General features: G+C 34.6%; 4 protein-coding genes across 5 annotated transcripts; 1 reads left to right on the top strand and 3 right to left on the bottom strand.

Moving 5' to 3' along the window:
- Window positions 1-889: 889 nt before the first annotated feature.
- LOC143532959 (reticulon-like protein B22) lies at window positions 890-5,074 on the top strand. The gene is made up of 5 exons (XM_077027858.1): window positions 890-1,103; window positions 2,504-2,645; window positions 3,547-3,616; window positions 3,803-3,960; window positions 4,920-5,074. The coding sequence occupies exons 1-4, from the start codon at window positions 970-972 to the stop codon at window positions 3,916-3,918; spliced, it is 462 nt and encodes a 153-aa protein (XP_076883973.1). The 5' UTR covers window positions 890-969; the 3' UTR covers window positions 3,919-3,960; window positions 4,920-5,074.
- LOC143532958 (putative mitochondrial adenine nucleotide transporter BTL1) lies at window positions 3,948-6,624 on the bottom strand. Of its 2 annotated transcripts, XM_077027857.1 has the most exons (6): window positions 6,560-6,624; window positions 5,723-5,887; window positions 5,540-5,634; window positions 4,932-5,265; window positions 4,587-4,824; window positions 3,948-4,472 (listed from the first exon to the last, which is right to left on the bottom strand). In XM_077027857.1, the coding sequence occupies exons 2-6, from the start codon at window positions 5,852-5,854 to the stop codon at window positions 4,225-4,227; spliced, it is 1,047 nt and encodes a 348-aa protein (XP_076883972.1). In that variant the 5' UTR covers window positions 5,855-5,887; window positions 6,560-6,624; the 3' UTR covers window positions 3,948-4,224. The 2 variants fall into 2 exon arrangements, with proteins under 2 accessions (XP_076883972.1, XP_076883971.1); XM_077027856.1 differs by lacking the exon at window positions 6,560-6,624 and having other exon boundaries at window positions 5,723-5,975.
- A 568-nt stretch (window positions 6,625-7,192) lies between these two features.
- Window positions 7,193-10,998, bottom strand: LOC143532941 (uncharacterized). The gene is made up of 15 exons (XM_077027839.1): window positions 10,783-10,998; window positions 10,646-10,692; window positions 10,404-10,441; window positions 10,148-10,238; window positions 9,813-9,918; window positions 9,659-9,729; window positions 9,498-9,567; window positions 9,275-9,337; window positions 9,046-9,117; window positions 8,854-8,955; window positions 8,675-8,749; window positions 8,447-8,563; window positions 7,871-7,987; window positions 7,646-7,702; window positions 7,193-7,538 (listed from the first exon to the last, which is right to left on the bottom strand). The coding sequence occupies exons 1-15, from the start codon at window positions 10,996-10,998 to the stop codon at window positions 7,482-7,484; spliced, it is 1,299 nt and encodes a 432-aa protein (XP_076883954.1). The 3' UTR covers window positions 7,193-7,481.
- Window positions 10,999-12,728: 1,730 nt separating this feature from the next.
- LOC143532957 (mitogen-activated protein kinase kinase kinase NPK1-like) lies at window positions 12,729-18,186 on the bottom strand. Its single transcript, XM_077027855.1, has 17 exons — window positions 17,901-18,186; window positions 17,775-17,816; window positions 17,169-17,234; window positions 16,967-17,077; window positions 16,698-16,778; window positions 16,493-16,570; window positions 16,328-16,410; window positions 16,134-16,215; window positions 15,930-16,030; window positions 15,533-15,572; window positions 15,379-15,442; window positions 15,235-15,283; window positions 14,606-14,825; window positions 14,296-14,529; window positions 13,871-14,202; window positions 13,728-13,795; window positions 12,729-13,042 (listed from the first exon to the last, which is right to left on the bottom strand). Exons 1-17 carry the CDS (start codon window positions 18,183-18,185, stop codon window positions 12,948-12,950), a joined length of 2,031 nt encoding a protein of 676 aa, XP_076883970.1. The 5' UTR covers window position 18,186; the 3' UTR covers window positions 12,729-12,947.
- Window positions 18,187-18,956: the final 770 nt, after the last annotated feature.

Below are 18,956 nucleotides of genomic sequence, written 5' to 3'. Positions count from 1 at the left end.
ACAAAAAGAGGGAGGGTTTACTTCCCAGTTCGCAGTGATGCCTTAACTCCCTTGATGAGTTGTATGTATATATCTGAAAACACCTATGACAGGGGAAAAAATGACAGCAATAAGCCAATAAAACCTAAACAAAATTATCAACATATCTAAGATACTTTATGGCAGAAATAGGGCTTTAATTTTATCAAAGTACTGATCCATCTGGTCACAGTTAGCACTGCATCTCTTACCAAAGTTGTCTAGATATGCGAAGATAATCACAATAAAAAAAATAAGAATAAGAATGATGACACGCATCAATGAACAAAAACCTTAGATGTGATAAAAATATTCTAGTCATTCACAACTTGCAACCCTTCATACAACTCATTATATTTATATATAGTTCACAAGTTTTAATATAAAAAGTATAATTACATTCAAAAAGTATAAACTAAAGTAAGCAAATTGATCTTACTTTTTGCAGCAAAGGACGTGCCCTCAAAGTCATCCTCATCTTCCTACAAACCAAAAATAGAAAAATGCAATCAAATTTGGTAGTTAAGAAGATTCAGTTACGCACTTGACACCTAACAATTTCAAATAGAAAAAAACCTCATGTTGGTCATTATCATATGACAATATCCCTAATTTGCTTATGAACTGAAAAGAAAACAGAATTTATTTAAACGTGTTTCCTAATATGTTAAACGTGTGTCTCATCGCGCGGGCACATGGCTAGTAATAATAATAAAGAAGGAAGTTTCCAAGTTCCAACTACTATTCCACTTCGAAACCTAACCAATTTATTTATTATAAATTCATTTGCCAGATAACAATGAAACTGAAAGCACAATTAGTTTTGATTGATTCCAATAGTCAATGACGACTGCAGCAGCCACGGACGGCAACAGCAATGGAGTAAAGAAGAAGGTGGAGTTGAGATCAGTAGTAATAATAATAGGCAAAGGAAAGCCGTTGATCGTTGCGATGTGTAGCACTCTCGTGTACTACCACTGCGCCTATCGTAACTCAAGCATCGTTTCACTTCTTTCAGATGTATTCATCGTCCTCCTTTGCTCGTTAGCTATCCTCGGCCTCCTTTTCCGCCAGATGAATATTCAGTATGTCTTATTCTGCTTCCTGTTATTGTTTAGTTATGTATTACATTTTATCGACTCGTATTGTAAATATTAGTTAGTTTAAGATCCGATCAAGAGTATATGATTAGGTTAGTTAATAACAGTTTAACACCTGATTTAGAGGTTTTAAATGCCTGGTATAGGTAGGTGGTTTATAGGAGGATTTAGGAGCAGGTTAGGTTACGATCCGATTAGGTATGTGTTCGAACGGCTTTATGTTTCTGTTAACTGTTTAGTTATGTAACATAGACTACAATTCAATTCCTCTCGTTTTTTTTATTATTATTATTGTTGTTGTTGGAAGGTTAACGTACAAATGAAATTGATGTACTAAACGTGAGAATCAAGTAGAGTAATTATGCATACAAGTAGAGCAATTATCATAGAGTAATTACATAATTACTCTATGATAATTACTCTACTTGTATACATAATTACTCTACTTGATTCTCACGTTTAGCACGTTAATTTCATTTGTATTTGATCCAAACCCTACTTATTTATTTATTTTTTTATTTTGGATGAATGCATTTAGTATATATTAGTTTAAGATCTGATTACAAGTGTTTAAATCCTGCCAGGTGCAAGTATAAGTGGTTTATAGGAGTAGGTTAGTTTGCTGTTCAGGAAAAAAAGATTAGTTTAAGATCCGATTAGGAGGTGTGAACATATAGGCGGTTTATAGTAGGTTACTTACTTAGTTTGTTATGTATCAAAATATCAAATTAACACGACAAAATTTTAATTCCTCCAGTTTTTTAGGTTTGTTTTTCCAGTAATGTATGCGTATTGGATCGATTTATCTGGTAAATGTTAGTTTAAGATCAGATTAGGAGTGTTTAAATCGTGCGAGGTGCAGGTTAAGAGTAGGCTAGTTTGCTGATTAAAAATGAAAAACAAAAATTAGTTTTAACGTGCATATGTAGGTGGTTTACTAGAGTGTTTAAGAGGAGGTCAGTTTGCTGTTTTAGAAAAAAACTAGTTTAAGATCCGATTGGGAGGTTTCAGATCTTCGGAGTATAGGTGGTTTATAGGAGTATTCAGGAGTAGGTTAGTTTGTTGTTCAGAAAAAAAAGTTAGTTAAAGATCCGATTAGGAGGTTTCAACTCTTGCAAGCATAGGTGGTTTATAGGAGTTGGTTAGTTTGTTGCTAAAAAATAAAGAAATATATCTGATTAAGAGTTTTAGGGTTTAATTTGTGTTTTAAAAAAGTTAGTTTAAGATCCAATTAGGATATTTTAAATCCTGCGAGGTGCAGGTGTAGGTGGTTTATAGAAGTATATAGGAGGAGGTTAGTTTGCTGGTAAAAAAAAATAAAGAAATATATCTGAGTAGGAGTTCTACGGTTTAATTTGTGTTGATGTGTTCTGTGGTTTTTACAGAGTGCCTGTGGATCCTCTGAAATGGCAGATATCTCTGGATACTGCTAACACGTTCTTCGCCTGTTTGGCTAATACTGTAGGTGCAGCTGAATCTGTTCTGAGGGTTGCTGCAACCGGCCATGATAAACGTCTATTTTTAAAGGTATTCAACAGACAGCATCCTTTTCATTTCACCCGAGTTGCTGCAATTGTAATTTTATAAAACAAGAGGATTATTGTGTTATACTGCAATTTTTTTTTTTTTGGTCATTGAAGTTTTATATAATTTACTATAAAACGATTACAATAAAGTGGCAGGCAAACGGGCAACAAGCTGCGCCGCAACCCCCTTTTGAACAGCAAATGTAAGGATGCCTAGTTTCTTTGTCTAGAACAATACTAGAAACCATTTGAAATCTCTTGGTTGAGACATTGTGTGGAACTCTTCTGTCAAGTCAGGAAGCCATGTGTTGGTGAGTTGGTTATTAGTGAATCAGGGAAGGGTTATGATTGATATTCTTTGTGACAGAGTTATAGATAATGGTATGCGGGCTATGTCAAAATTGCTAGAAGTCATGATGGACATGTTGAAAATTGTAGTAGCATTTATAAAGCTAAGGCTGTGCTTAAGGGGAATAAAAGTTGCCATGGACAAAAGCATAACTAACTTCGAAATAGAAGTGGTTCTAAATAGTTAACTACATCTCCAAATTTAAATATCTGCATTACTGAAGTTTATATAACCATGCTTAAAAGCTGTATGATAAGCCTTTTTTTATAGATTGCTGTTATAGAGGCCAGCATCCTAGCTAATGAAGCATATGATTATGATGCATATGAAAATGTGTCGTTTAATAGGCAGTCTTTGATAATAAACGATAAAACTCAAGCGCATTAAAGAAGGCAGACACTCAAACAATATTTTGGACTACCTTAAGACCTCCTGAACATTGTCGTTAGATTTTACTCTTTCTGCATCTTTATATTTTGGTATGTAATTAGAAATTACTTATTTTGAATGAGTTACTAACAGTAAGTATAATCCCATTCATAATTCATTGTAGGTGGTTGTCATTCTTTACACGCTATCAGCTTTGGGAAGATTGGTCTCAGGTGTTACTGTTGCATATGCTGGTATGATACATTTTGTAACTTTTATATGTCTTAATACATTATATATACTTGCTTCGACAAGGTTTTGTAAACCAAAGACTGAACTTTATGATCAGGGCACTTCTTTTGATAGAAGTTATTTTAGTTGACTTATTGACCAACTCACTTGCAAGCTTTACATTTAATTTGTTATTACTTTCGCAACAGGAGTGAGCTTGTTTTGTTTGTACATTCTGGCTGAAAATTCATCATTGTTTGGGTCATGCTCATCAAAAATTAGCTGGAGAAGTGATAGTCCGAATGACATGGTGGATACTGCATAATTTTGAACACTCCTTGTAATCTATGCATGTTCTGCAAAGTAGGTAATCTTTTTTTTCCATTCCGCGTTTGTTACATGTCAAAGATTATGTAACCAAGTTTACATTAGAAAATAGAAATGCCTTATGAGATGATTTATCATTGTTTTCTTAAAACTCTTGTCATACCTTCTTACAAAAACTTTTACGAGGGTCAAAACATAACTCTATAACAAAAGTTAAATGGGCATGTCTCAGAGTATTATTTTCTTAATAGAGCAAAACATTTTGATACACCGTTGGAACTTGGTTATGGTTACTCGGTTATTATTATTGGTGTTTGTCACCAATCAATTTGTCTTTCCAAGCTTCATAAAACATCCACGTGATGCCAGAAGATGGCATAACCTTCAAACAACTTGCACTCCATCCTCTATATAATCCACCAAAACCTTCTTCCCTAACAATTTCAGATAGTGCAGCCGCCATGTGTGGCGGGCACTTCCCCCGTAGTGCTCCAACCATCAACCGCTTCCTTGCCACCTCCAATGGAAAACTTAATGTGCTTGCAGTTAAACCTGACCAAACGGTCCAAACACATAAATTCATAATATTATTAAGTGCTGCCTACCTTCTACCTAACAGATTTATTTCACCAAAATACATGATTGAATCCTAAATTAATGTCACACCTGAAAGAGCTCCAATCAGCAGCATCTCGAGCCGGCTTAAAGCTTTCTTTTTATGAGCCATGCAGTAAGACTTTTTCATGGTGTCATACGTGAAATAAAAACAAGTGCTGTATGGCAGCATGCCCATTAATGTTGGAGAAAGACCGGAATAGAAAGACCCAATCCCTTCATTTTTATACATCTTCAGAACCGCAATCCTCAAATTAGGATAAACATCCGGACTTACTGTCAACCGATCCTGTAATAGTTGAAAACAGAGATAAATTTACCATCAAAATAACGAAAAAAGAAAGACAATTTGCTACAATAATTAAGGGTTTGACCTTTTTTCAGGTTATATGTTACCTTTAAGACTTCAAGAGGATGGCATGCAAGGGTGCTAACAAACCCGGCAGCTGCACCACCAAGGGCAACTGGTGACAGCCATGATAGAGAAAAACTTAGTTTTACCGGACCGATTTGCACATTGGGACAATTGTCTTGACTCCATTTTTCTTTTGCTGATGTCATCACTCGTTTGACACATTCAAATGTTCCGAGTTCAATTGCTTGTGTGGGAACGATTCGTATCATGTTTATTGCATTACCAGCCCAGAGTCCTTGCCAGCCTCGTTTCTCAATTATCTCTAAAAAGCTACCAGATATCCTTTTTGACCCAACACCAACCACCATTCGGGTTCTGCATGATTAAATTCCAATGAATGCCAAAATGAGTTAGTCTTTTAGGTATCTTTTATATTAATTTTGCTTTGTTTAGAAAAAGAACAAAACGTCCCGAGACATTTAGGTCCCGAGACGCAAGGCGCTGCTCCAAATAGGCTTTATGTAAAACGACTAAACGCTAACACGGACATGTTCTTAGAAAGGAGTGGAGTTATACAACATAACATGTTTAACACGATTGAATGTAAAACGACTCGTCTTACACGAGTTAACCATTCGTAATGACGAACCTGATGGTTTCAAGAGGAGCTAGAATAGCTTTGGTCATGGCCCCAGCCAAAGCACCACTAACAAATTCACCAACTTCTCTCCTCTTTACAAATCTCTGAGCCAAAATTGTACCAATTTCACTTCAATTTGCACATTAAAAAGATCGGTTCGCAATGTAATCATCCAATTCGAGGAACACTTACAGCAATTGGTCGTCGGATATCGGGAATTTGGAAGGAATCGTCGTTGTTGGTGCGATGATGACCGAAGACGCCAAGGTGAAGGTTTTTGTGGGTTGGCATGGAGTCTGAGATCAATCCATGGACATCCTCCATTGAAGTAATAATAATATTAATGTTGTTCCGATGCTGAAGGAAATGATGAACAAAAAAGTGGTAGATTACGTGTGGGCAATTAGGCAGATAGATAAGTAGATAGATATTTGCAACAAAAAGCATGAAGAGAATCTTGCATGGGGCTGTGACGATGACTTTTGGGTCATTTTATTTTGCCTGTTTAGATCTTTTGGTATCCTACTTTGAAAGAGAAATGATAGGGCTTTAAACAAACTAAATAGAACGAAGGGCTTGTTTGTGTTGGTTCGTTAAACTTTTATCTGAAAAACAGACGGTTTTGTAATTTAAGAAAATGAATTTGTTCATCTTCGTTAACTTTTTAAAACAAACTCAAAAGAACACAATCGAACATAAGCGAAGGTTGGTGGCCTAATCAAGGGTTGTCGCGGGTATGGAACTAGAGCGGTGAATGTGTATATAGAATTTAGGGTTAGCGAGTTAAAAGTATTAGGTTATAGCGAATGCATAACTAGACAATAACAAAGTTTCATAACTGTTCAATTTAGGTCAAACTGGAAAAAAAGAATTCACTAAATAATATTAAGATTCGTATATGTTTCATTTATGTCATTTAATTTAAATTTCTTCCGCAAGAGCGGTACACAATGAAAGTTGACTGGCCGAGTGATTTTATAGGAACAAATTTTTAAGAGTAATTTTAGTACAACACTATAAAAAACTTACTATTGGATGAGTTTTCCACTAAAAAGATTCAATAAACTTCTTTTCATCTTTTGCTTGTATTTTTAGTATTGTTTGTTTTTAAATTTATATTCTTAGAAATATAGAGAGAGAAACTATTTCTTCAAAAAAGCAACAACCTCTTATTTGGTTGGTGTTTGTTTAGAGGATATGGAATGAGTGGATATGACAACAATGGTATAAGTTTGATTCGTACGTAAAGTGTGATCAATATGAATTGATCTATAAATGTGGTATCAACCTCCCAAATCTAGTTTGTTCTTATCGCACCAACAGACGTAACTTTGCATTATGACTCGCATTCACATTTCGTCCCGAGGCAATGGTGATTCTCACTCACCCAGTCGAACATATTCTTAAGATGGCGTAACTTTATTTCAAAACAAGACGATATTTATTTTTTACATGATTAAGATCGGTAAAACTTTTTAAAAAAGGAGTCCGTGTGTATATGTAATTTAATATATTTAATAAATTACTGGCTTGCATAATATAGTTAAAAAAAAGAAGCAAAAAATGATTCAATAAAAAACCATTTTAACAGTTGGTATCTTGTTCATTTGCTATGAAGAATTCCTAAACAATCCAGCTTTCATAGACATAGCTTTTACCTAACATTTTTTAAATTCGAATGATTTACAACCTCGGAAAATCAAGTTTTCATACAATCCTTAAGTTGACCGGATCATAAAATAACAAGAATAAGCGGATCGGATCACCGAAACCCAATATATATAACGAGGTGCTTTGTGTTGAAGTTGAAGCCTTTATACTTTATACTACGCACATAATGCAACTTTAATGCGCCTCTTGACTATTACAAGTCCTTGACCAAAATATCAACTCTAATAAACCGTTACCCATGAACCATGGCTCATGACCCATGGACCATGAGTCACAGTTATTATCTTGAGTAACGGTCTACAACTGCCTTGGCTCCCTCTGGTGCAAAGAACCGCGCCTGTGAAAAATAATTTGGTTGAGATTGGTGGTATTTAAATTATAAAGTATAAAGTACGCATCAAGTTTATTATAGTGTTTTGAGTTTAGTAGTAGATTAATACTCACTTGTATAAACATCCTCTCTGCATCTCCAGTTTTTCCATTTGCTTTTAAAATAATTCCCTGCAGAGGTCAAATTAAACCATAATTCATGTTTATTTTGCTAATGAAAGGATATAATATATTCTGGAAATTTCTATATTGTATAAGAAATTATATGATAATATTAAAGGCATTAAAGATTAGAAAACATTGAAAACTAAAATAAAAGAAATGAGGAATGCTGTTAACCTTTGCTAAGTAACCCCGAAAATCATTCGGGTGGCTAGAGATGAGTTGGTCATAAACAGATACGGCATCGCCGACGTGGCCCCAGTCTGAGTATGCTTTTCCAAGAAGTAATTCAACCTACGGAAATGCATTACCGACCAAAAACATCAATATATACGCAATTGATTTGATATTATGATTTTTTCTCTCTCTGGAAGCCACCTCTTTATCCCTTTGGATAGAGGTACGGTGTGCCTATATCCCACCCTCCCCAGACCCTACTTATAGCTTTGCTATTGGCGGGATTCCACTGGGTATGAATGAATGATTGATTGATTGATTGATTTTTTTTTTTATAAATGTGTATATTTGATATTATGATTTTTTGTTGAGTAAATATGATATTATGCCAAGTTTTGAATGGATACAGGAAATCAACCCCTTTCCTTTTATCATTATTAAATTTTAAGCAATATTCCGGTTCAAGTTTGTCTATTAAAAAATATTACCATACGTTGACTTGATCGATTACATATGAAACTATATATTTTGCAGTTATGTGTGCTGAAACTGTTATTTTGTAAAGGCGCAACTCACTTGAATAGGGTCCAATTGAGATTCTGTATCTATTTGACTATTATCACCTCCATTGTTATCTTGATTTGATTTCTCTCTTTGCAAACTGTCCCGAGTTGCCAGTAGGATCTTAACAGCCTGAATAAGCAGTAAATACAAGAATATAAATAAAAAAATATTTCATTACAGAAAATTTTCAAGCCGACAACTAGATTAAACTATATTCAAAGTAGCATTTACATGACATACCTCATCAGGTTTCTTAGCAGCAAGCAATGCATTTGTGAGACCACGGAGAACTTGAAAATCCATTTTATTTGAAATCTGTTAAAAAAAGCACAACTGCTGACAGTGTTATGAACCTTGTCTTCAATGTTAGTAACAAACTCGTGATTTTTGTTTGGGGGGGGGGGGGGGGGGGTACTGACCTTTGCTGAAGTCCTATATGCAGCAGCACTGCCTTCAAAGTCCTTCATTCCAAATTTTACTTCACCAAGTAAACGGTAAACCTCAGGATCATTGGGTTTCACCTGATAACCAGAATTTAAATTCACACATATATAACTGTACATATATCTAGTTGAGATTATCATTTATTTTGTACATAATTTCAAAAGAACCTTGGTCAAATCTTCAAGCATGGATGCAGCCCGGGTATAATCTCCTAATTCTGTTAAGGTTACAGCTGCTCCCTGCAAATCCACTTGGATGATATGTATGCAGATTCATAAACATATATACGGTGTGTATGTGTGTGTATATGTTTGTATACGAAAAAACTAGATATATGAGTAATAGTAATCAAATGAATAAAACTCTATTAATATCCAGCATAGTACATCGACTCACCTCGCGTGCAACAACATCATCGGGGGAAGTGCTAAGTGTCGCCTCATATTGTTGTAGTCTTGTCTATAACAAATGAAAAACATGTTCAGAACATAGGAATATAGGATATCTTTAGCATGAAGCAATGTGTGATTGTACACTAAGCAATAGCCTTATCAAATAAAGTGATAAACCGAAAAAAAGGGTAAATAAAAAGTATGTAGTTACTCATTATGAATTTTACCTGAAGTGTTTCTTTCTCTTCTGGTGACAATACATTCTTTTCTATGGCGGCATCTTTATTCGAATTGACACTGGAAAGCATAAGTGTATATACAAATTAGAAATAGAAATTTGTGAATGGAGGTCTATCTTAACTAACAGTGAATTTTTAATAAACTATACCTTCCAGAAGGAATAAAATCTCCAAGAGCAAATACCAACCCAAACACAACAACAGCAACTCCCACTCCGATCTATTTCAGTGCATGTTAGAATGTCTACCACTGAATATGCTAAATGGAACTCTATTCATGGTATAGAAAATACAAATTATTACCTTAGTACCAAGTCCTACTTTGTCGGGCTCTGATGCAACTGGAGCATCATAATCAATTGTTCCATACATATTCTTCTCTTCCGCTTTTTTCTGGTTCAACGCTGACCTAATAAACCAAATAAATTTCCATTAAGCAAAATTATGACTTCATAGAATACTAACTCACAACCATTCATATTTGCTAAGTAGACCTTTATTTAAAAGTACTATCAATTCAGCTAAATTCAAACTAAACATTAAAAGGTCCAAATATATATGTCAAAAGCATTCTAAAGATATACATTTTGTAAAAAACAGAAGCATGCTTTTAGCCATGGTTAAGCAGAATGTAAGACCTTTTGACTGCCTGAAGCTTTTCCTCAAATTCAAGATCAGATGTAAAGCTTTTGGATGTTGCATCCATTCCATAATTTGTTGCAGGCGCCTCTGAAAGAAAAGTTAAAAGAGTCACATAAAAAACAGAAAGATATCTACAATGAACTTGACTAACAGACTGTAACCACACAAGACATAATCTAAACATAACAAAAGATTATGCCATAAAACAAAGCATATATATGTTACTTATTATATTAACAATAATTCACTTACGATTAGGTATAGAACCAGGCTGCTGAGGTACTGATTTCCTGCAATTAATGTTTAATAATGAATCATAAACCAGTCAAATATCAGTAGTAACATGATGTACCTGAAAGGATTCACAAACTTAAAATGTTCAATAAACTAAACACAATATCTCCAAATAACATCAAAATCAGGAACATAAAACATAACTATAGGTACAAGTTTATTATATAGAATAAAATAATAGAAACAAATCAGAAAACTACCTCCGGCGTGCCGGTGCACCTTTACCTCCATCCTTACCGTCACTTGCCTGAACAAAATAATCCTCAATTAATTAATAAATAAATTTGAATAACATCAAACGGAATCAATTGCAAAATTGACGTCCGGTGAGTTATACCTTGTTAACTGCAGGTCCGAAGCCTTGTCCATTTGAATCGGAGTTGCTGCTGCTGCTGCTACATCTTACGGTAAAGTGTGTGGATCGACGGATAAAGCAAGTGGAGGTTAGCCAGTGATGCAGCGGTGGTGTATTACTGTTAACACAACCGGCATATGTGTTCGTAAATATCGTGTTGCGATGATGATAGTGTATAATTAGGGATGCTGTCGACATTTGCTTGCAGTAACAGAAACTGATGAAAAGAGAAAGGGGATGGATATAGATGAAATGAAATGAAATGGTTACTAGTTAGTTACTTGTTTGTTATCTTTATAAACTAAAATTAAAAACCGTTATTATTATAATTTATAAACTAAAATTAAAAACCGTTATTACATTACATTGGAAGGAAATGTGTTCATCAATTTTGTTTACAAACGATTGTGATAAAGATGTATTTTACTTATATCGTTATTATTTATCATTTTTTATATTCTTATCTTATCACAATATACTGCATGTCAATTTTTTACATGTTACGTCGTGAATAGACAAGAATATAATACCTGAGGGCATATGCCCTCCGCCTTTGTCAAGTCAATAATTCGGAAAACACAAGTTGTTTGTTAAATATCAAGAGGCCGTTAGAAAACACTTTGAGCGAGCATTTAGAGTTCTACAAGCTCGCTTTGCATTTCTTTGACACTCATGTCTTTTGTGGGACAATGATATGATGGGAAAAATTATGATTGCATGTAGAGGTGCACAAATCGGGTTTTTCAAATACCCAGGTTCGGGTATGACCGGGTATTGGAAAATCGGGTATTCGTAATAACCGGGTAGGGTTCGGGTCCGGGTATTGCCTCTAAAAACCATACCCTATGCATCGGGTTCGGATAGGGTATAGAACCGGGTATTTGAATACCCCATTTTCGGGTATTGAAAAAACCCTATTTGTGGGTTTTTTCGGGTTTTTTTCCAGGTATTTTTCGAGTATATATTGGATTTTTTAATAAGTTGCACTTTTTAGGAGTATTTTTCGGGGATTTTTTAAGGTATTTTTCGGGTATACATCGGGTATTTGAAATACCCGGTTTCGGGTATTGGAAAAACCCGGTTCCGGGTATGGAACCGGTTCGGGTTTTCGGGTATTACCGGGTACAAATCGGGTCCGGTTCGGGTTCGGGTTTTAGTGCCGAAATGCATACCCTATCCGTAACCTACGGGTAGGGTCGGGTACGGGTTCGGGTATTAAAAACCTGGGTATTAAAAAAACCGGTTCTGAGTTTTTATTTCAGGTCGGGTTCCGGGTTCGGGTTTTTTGTGCACCTCTAATTGCATGTATAAACTCTATTGACATGCCTACTAATCAGCAACGAATAACTTTTGTTAAAGATGATGATGAACAACCTTTTCAACACTCTAGTGAACGAGTTGCAAGCCTATCAAGTTATATGACCAGTAGGGAATACCTTAGTTTTGCTATTTGTATCTGTTAAATTAGGTTGATTTTTAGATTGATAAACTATGCATGTCGAGCAACTCCATAGCCAAGTCTTTCAACATGGCAAATACATAATACATTGCCCTTAAAGAGAGACCATTGCATACGGAAGTAGTTATGATCAGTTTCATTAAATGCTAGTGGTTAGTGAAATATGAGTTTTGTTTTAGTAGTGTGCCAGTTACTTGAATTTTCATTATTAATTTAACAAGAAAAACCAGAAATGCTTCTTGTCATGTTAAACTCACGTGCCTAGAGCTTGGATTTGTTGTCCCAGTCTGTATCATGCTTTCTTGCGCGTCTATGGCCGAAAACACTAACATGGTTGGCAAGTTTCTGTATTTCTTTTTTCTTTTAAGAATTACTTGTCATCACTTACATAATCACTTTGCTATATGAGAAGCAGTTATATTGTAATTAGTGTCAAAACAAATATCAACATGGACATCAGAACAAACACCCAATGAAATCATTCTTTACTTTATTTTCAAAATTTCGAATGTAACATAGACTCGCAACAAAATAATATAAAAAATGCGTATAACTTATAGACCAGGCCGACCTCGTGGATTTTTAATACAGAGGGAAGGGGGCTTCTGCTTGTATGCCTTCAACCATAAACAAAGAAAAACAAAAACAAAGCCACTCATCCACCATTTTATAACTCAGCTACATTGTGTCAATTTCCAAGAAACCCGAACCTTGTTTGGCGATTATTTATCATCCGATCCTTCGGGGATGACGTTTTTACTACGCCTGCTTGCCGCATAAGCTCTGTAATCATAGCCAGATGTATGAAATGAGACTCCCAAAATATGCAACAAGACTCTTTAAGTTTTCTAACATTGTTTATAATCCTTTAGACAAAAGGTTTCATCAACTTTATTATTCTATTACATGGGTCTAAAAGAGCTAACCTCACCGGCTTGATAAAAGCTTGAATCGAGCCAAGCTAAAACGAGCTTGAGCCTAAATGGAAGATCTTTAATAAACGAGCAAGAGCCCCAGCTCATATGGAGTTTAACTATACTTAAGAGCTTAAACGAGTCAATCATTTATATAGATATAATAATTTATGTTAAATAATAAATATTAATATTAGGATTAAAAAACCAAAATAATATATTTTGCTATAAATAAAACTAATATATGTATATAAAAACAGAATAGTTAAATGTTTGTACAAATAATAAACGAGCTGAACTCGAGCTTAAAATTTATTAACGAGCCGAGCTAGAACTCTCTCTTGGGCCTAAAGTACGTATATATTCACTACTTATTTTATTACCTTTTTATTGTTTATTTATTTTATAATAATAATTCATTGTAAGTTCTGGCTTTTCCTGATTTTCTAACCTGATTTTCACTAAATGTGTCTATATACATATACAAATAAATATATATACATATACATATGCAAAGGACTACAAGTATTTGAAAGAATACAAAAAAAACTTGCCTCGTTTTCTTTCAAGCTCTTCAGCTAGTTCGTCTTTCCATCTTCTTTGCCTCTCGGAGAAGCTTGCACTATAAACATAATATCTTTTTTCAAGACTCAGTTTCATATAACAACCACAAGTAAAAGTTTTTGCATTAACAAACCTTGGACTAATGGCATCTTTCTGAGACTCAAGAACATTCTCATTCATTTGACCATGCTGAGGTGACCGGGATTCATGTGGATTTTGATCATTAATATACGAGACACGACGCTCAGATTTATTACCAGGGCTACTAATATAGGAAACATCAACAGCAGAAGATAGCCTCCTTTTGAACAACCTGTTACTATTAGGCGATTTGCTTTTAGGAGGTAAGTTCAAGTTTGTTGATGAATTTTCCTTATTTACAATCCCAACAGGAGAAATAGATGCATTTAAGGAATTATAAAACTCTTCATATAGAGGTGTTTGCATCTTCTTTAAATCCAAAGCCTGTATGACAATAAATAGTCAACTAAAAAAGTCGATTTTACTTTCATCGTGTTCATCGATAGAACATGAAGTAAACATGTAAACAAATCTCACCTTCTCATCTATAAATGCTCTTATCTTTTCTTCTGTAACTTCTTCATCTTCTTCGATTCCGGAAGCCCCGTTAGGAAAGGTGAAACCATCATTATCTAATTCTATAGGGGTCTCTGCAGTAATTTCAGAAACTGGATCTGGAAACAAATTAGTTGCTGCATTTGAACCCACTTCCGGACTTCCATCAAACTGACAGTGCCAGTCATCATCAGGCTCCATCATGGGATTATAACTCTGTTATGTGATAGTAAATCAGTTAGCATTAAGATGAAACATATTCATTAAACTGATGTATCTGCATTTGTTAAACCTTATTGATGTCATTGGTAAGTGAAGTAGAATCAAATTTCATAGATTTTCCAGCTATAAGATCATCATCATCATCCATCTGACACATGTCATCATCGTATCTGCTTGAACCCCACATTGGTCCTCCAGAAAATTTTTCAGGGTATATAGTTGAGCACCTCACACTGTTCATATCGTGAGTGTCCACCATGCCACCATTAGTTTTAATCTCTGGGCTAATGCTGCATCAGTAAACAATTTAGGATTTGTTATTGCAAAATGTAGAGATGGTTGGATAATAGGTCAAATTTGTTTTTTTATGGATTGAAACGAGCTGGATTGAGATTACCCTAACTATTTAAAATAATATTGTGTCAAATGCCCATTACCAAACACACACACACACATCATCATCTAAAAAGTAATAAACTTATATGAGTGATGTGGTTTTACGCATTAAAACTGCAATTTAGATGACTTTTGACCTGTTTGGCCCACCCGTTTCAGTTTTAGCTAGCGTTTTTTATTTATTTGACCCGTTAAAAACAACGCATAACCCAAATCGGCCCATTCATAAAAAAATGGGTCAAAATGGCCACAATAGCAAAAGCTATCTATGGTACAAACAAGGTGAAGACAAAATAATCTTACAGATTCCTAGGTTCCTTCCTAGATGTTGTTTGACTGCTAGGGGCATCCTGATATCATAAAAAAAAGTGTTACGAATGTAAATAATGGTTTAAGTATGTGTTTTACTTTGAGAAATTGAATCAAGGAGGATTCATGCTAGAAGACTGACCATAACCGATGTCCGAAAGACAGGATGAGTCTCGTTATACTCGCTAGTAACAAAAGGATGCTGCAGAGAATTAACAAACACAATAAAGAAAAACTAAAAAAAACGAGACAATTCAAATCAAAGTATATAAAACTTGTCATGGAAAATCACCTGCAGCAACTCTGATGCATTAGGCCTGAGATCTGGTTCCCTACAAGCACAATTTACATTTAAATGCAAGAAATCAATATAAAAACTCAAATAAGCAGCGAATTATGAATTTAGTACAAAGTGGATACACTTGTAGGTCATACAAAGAAAAGTGAGAAGCTGTTGAGTAAATGTGATCAGATTAATGCCTATTAATCTGATCACATTTACGCAACAGCTTCTCACTTTTCTTTGTATGACCTACAAGTATATCCACTTTGTACTAAATTCATAATTCGCTGCTTATTTGAGTTTTTATAGGCACATGCATAATGCATGTGCCTATAAAAACATAATAACATAATAGGCACATGCATAAAAACATAATAATTACAAGAACAAAAAACAAAATTCATACTTTTGGAGGCATTTTAACAAAAAATCCTTTGCATCAGCAGAAAGATGGTCTGGTATAGGTGGATGAGCTTTTGTTGTCCCTATATGAAAGAGAGCAGCAACCTGAAGGGAAAAATACATAATTGCTTATAAGAAACAAGCAACGGTCAAATTTTAATTATATAACTTATAAAAACAATCATAATGCACGTATATATGCAAGTACCTCCTGATATTGTTGGCTCCATGGAGGCTTTCCGGTTGCCATTTCAATAATAGTACATCCAACACTCCATATATCAGCAGAGCTAAACAAAAAGAAAAGCAACTCAAATAATGAATAGTCCAGTTAAATGTATAACGAAAAAGATAAGTAATAATAAGAAAAAAAAATAGCATGAGTTGTATCTATTCACTTACAAGCTATGGCCAGTTTGTAGTATAACTTCAGGAGCCATCCAATATGGGGTACCCTTCATTGACTTGGCACCAGTCATTGTAGCCTACAGGAAAATATGCACGTACACTGTTTACAAAAAGAATTATTCAAAGAAGAATAAATCTAAAATAAAATAGCACACATACCAACTCTACAACTTTCTTAGAGGCCCCAAAATCTGCAAGTTTAATCTGTCCTTTATTATCAACAAGTATATTTGCCCCCTGCAAGAGTATTTTGGAACAAAAATGAATATACATGACTATCTCTATACATTACAACTTACAAACTCACACTCACATACTGAGCTATTTTCAAATGCATACATACATATCAGAAGTTAGAATATACCTTAATGTCCCTGTGCATGATACCATTTTTGTGGAGATACTCCAGCCCTAATAATAATTGCTTCGTGTACATTCTTATCACCTGATCCATGTATTAGAAACAGATATAAGTTTCAACTTCCAAACATTAGAAACTAAAAAAAAAAAGAGCAAATTGTCTGCTATATATTATGTGTCTTTAGAAGGAAAAACATTTTTCTAACCTAACAATTTTTTCTTATAAAAGGATTCAGTCAGTTGAGATTCAAAAATATGATAGCAGTAACTTACAGATTCAGGGAAGGAACCAAATTTTCCAAGGAGTGACGAGATGGATCCACCAGGAACAAATTCCAGGAAGATATTCAATGATGACTCCTCCCTACCAGTTCCTAGGTATCTCTGTAATTACATTAAAACGGAAAGATTCATAAACCTATCAAAGGAACTTCCATTTACCAAATGCAAGATGATACAAAATATAAACACTTACAACAATATTTGGATGTGAAAGATTCTTTAAAAGCTTCACCTCTTCTTCCAACTCGCGGATATGAGCCTAACATGTGTTAAACTTTGAATTCAGTATAATATTAAATCTCAGTACATAACCATGTCTTCACAATTTGTACAATACATATACAAAAAATACAAAAATCAGTGTAGTAAAAATCAGGATTAATCGGTACTCCACCAATCCAATTTCACCTGATCGGACCCATTAATCGGTAGTCAGTCAAAACAGACCTTTATTTATTTATTTAATTTATTTTGAAAGGCAATCAGACCTTGGTTTTCTCATCCATTCGTTATGTTTACGTTTACTTGTTTGTGTCACATAACCTTTTATACATACGTAAATTTTCAAAATTATAAAAACCCCAAAATCCAATTAATCCCTATTAATCGTGAGTCGGTTACCCACCGCCCGACTAGCACCTAACGAGTTCTACAACACTGAGAAGAAATGTAGTTTGTTTTTACAGTTGTGAAGTACTAACTAGATTAGTTACAGACTAAATTATATCATAATTCATCAATTAACAAATCACTAGTTAGCAAACAAGTGTATAATTAAGCTTATCCAAAATCGACACACCTGCGTTTTATCCTTCGAAGCCAAATTCACAACAACCGAAACCTGCACATCACCAAGTCAAACCACAAGTCAACACCACCATCACATCAACAACTCAATCAATCAATCAAATTATCATATTCATACCTGTTTAACAGCAAGCAGCTCACCGGAATCCAAATTCATTCCCATATAAACCCTACCAAAAGCTCCACAACCAATTAACTCCCCTTTCTGCCACCGGATCTGCGATCCGGCCTCGTCTTCCCTCGCATTCGGCGGTAACGGCAACGCCTTCGAAAACAGTCCGATTTTCGACTTGCGAATACTCGAACCGATCTTTTTGACGAATCCTCCATACGAGCCACCGACAGTGTCTTCATTTGGTTTGAAGACTAGCGATCGGCGAACGGATCCGATGAAGTCTTGCATTGTTTGGTGATGATTGAAGTGTGTGTGTGTGTGTGTGTCAAGTGAACCGTTGGAGAAAATGGGAAATAAATAAATAAATGGGAGTTAACGTTGGAGGCTTTTTATTGTATGATGATGCAAAGTCATTACTACCCACTTAAAATGTCTCACTTTTTTAATTATTATAAAATTATATATTATATTATGAAACAATACCGTAAAGTAGTGATTGTATCGAGAAATAAGGTAAACAGGTAATAAGTTGTGCCGTTATCTATTTTTGAATTGTAAAACTTAATAGTTTGAAAATTATATTAGTTGATCTTTGAGATATAAGATTATTTATGTACGACCCATTGAGCTCGACTAAGTAACTTTCACAATTTAGACGCGAGAAACCCAGAAGTGTCAAAAGCAAAAAAAAAAACAAAAGATTGTTAATTTATTATTAGTATTATTGTGCTTTCTTTTTTAATTCATTGATACAATTTTCCTTTAAATTTATTTATGTCATTGATCATGTAGTGGAGTGGTAAGAGAGACTTGGGGTTTTAGAGTTTTAAGCGAATATGTGGCATTCACTAGTTGGATCTTTGAACTGAATAAGTTTTATCTCACCACATTGTCGTGCATTCGAACGAATGTTTACAGGCGTTGGTCTTATGTGAGGGTTTTTCTCGGATGAAAGGCGATTGTATCCTGATGTGGTGAATTTAGCTAGTAGCTCATTTAAAAGATTCGTTGGCCGTTCAAAAACAAAAAAAAACTTAGTTATGAAAGCATGGTTTTTTA

The sequence above is a fragment of the Bidens hawaiensis genome, unplaced genomic scaffold (assembly GCF_021521415.1).
Source record: "Bidens hawaiensis isolate Kalapana, Puna unplaced genomic scaffold, B.hawaiensis_p1.1 tig00009570_1, whole genome shotgun sequence".
NCBI lineage: Eukaryota > Viridiplantae > Streptophyta > Magnoliopsida > Asterales > Asteraceae > Bidens > Bidens hawaiensis.
This window is presented reverse-complemented; position numbering and strand designations above follow the sequence as displayed.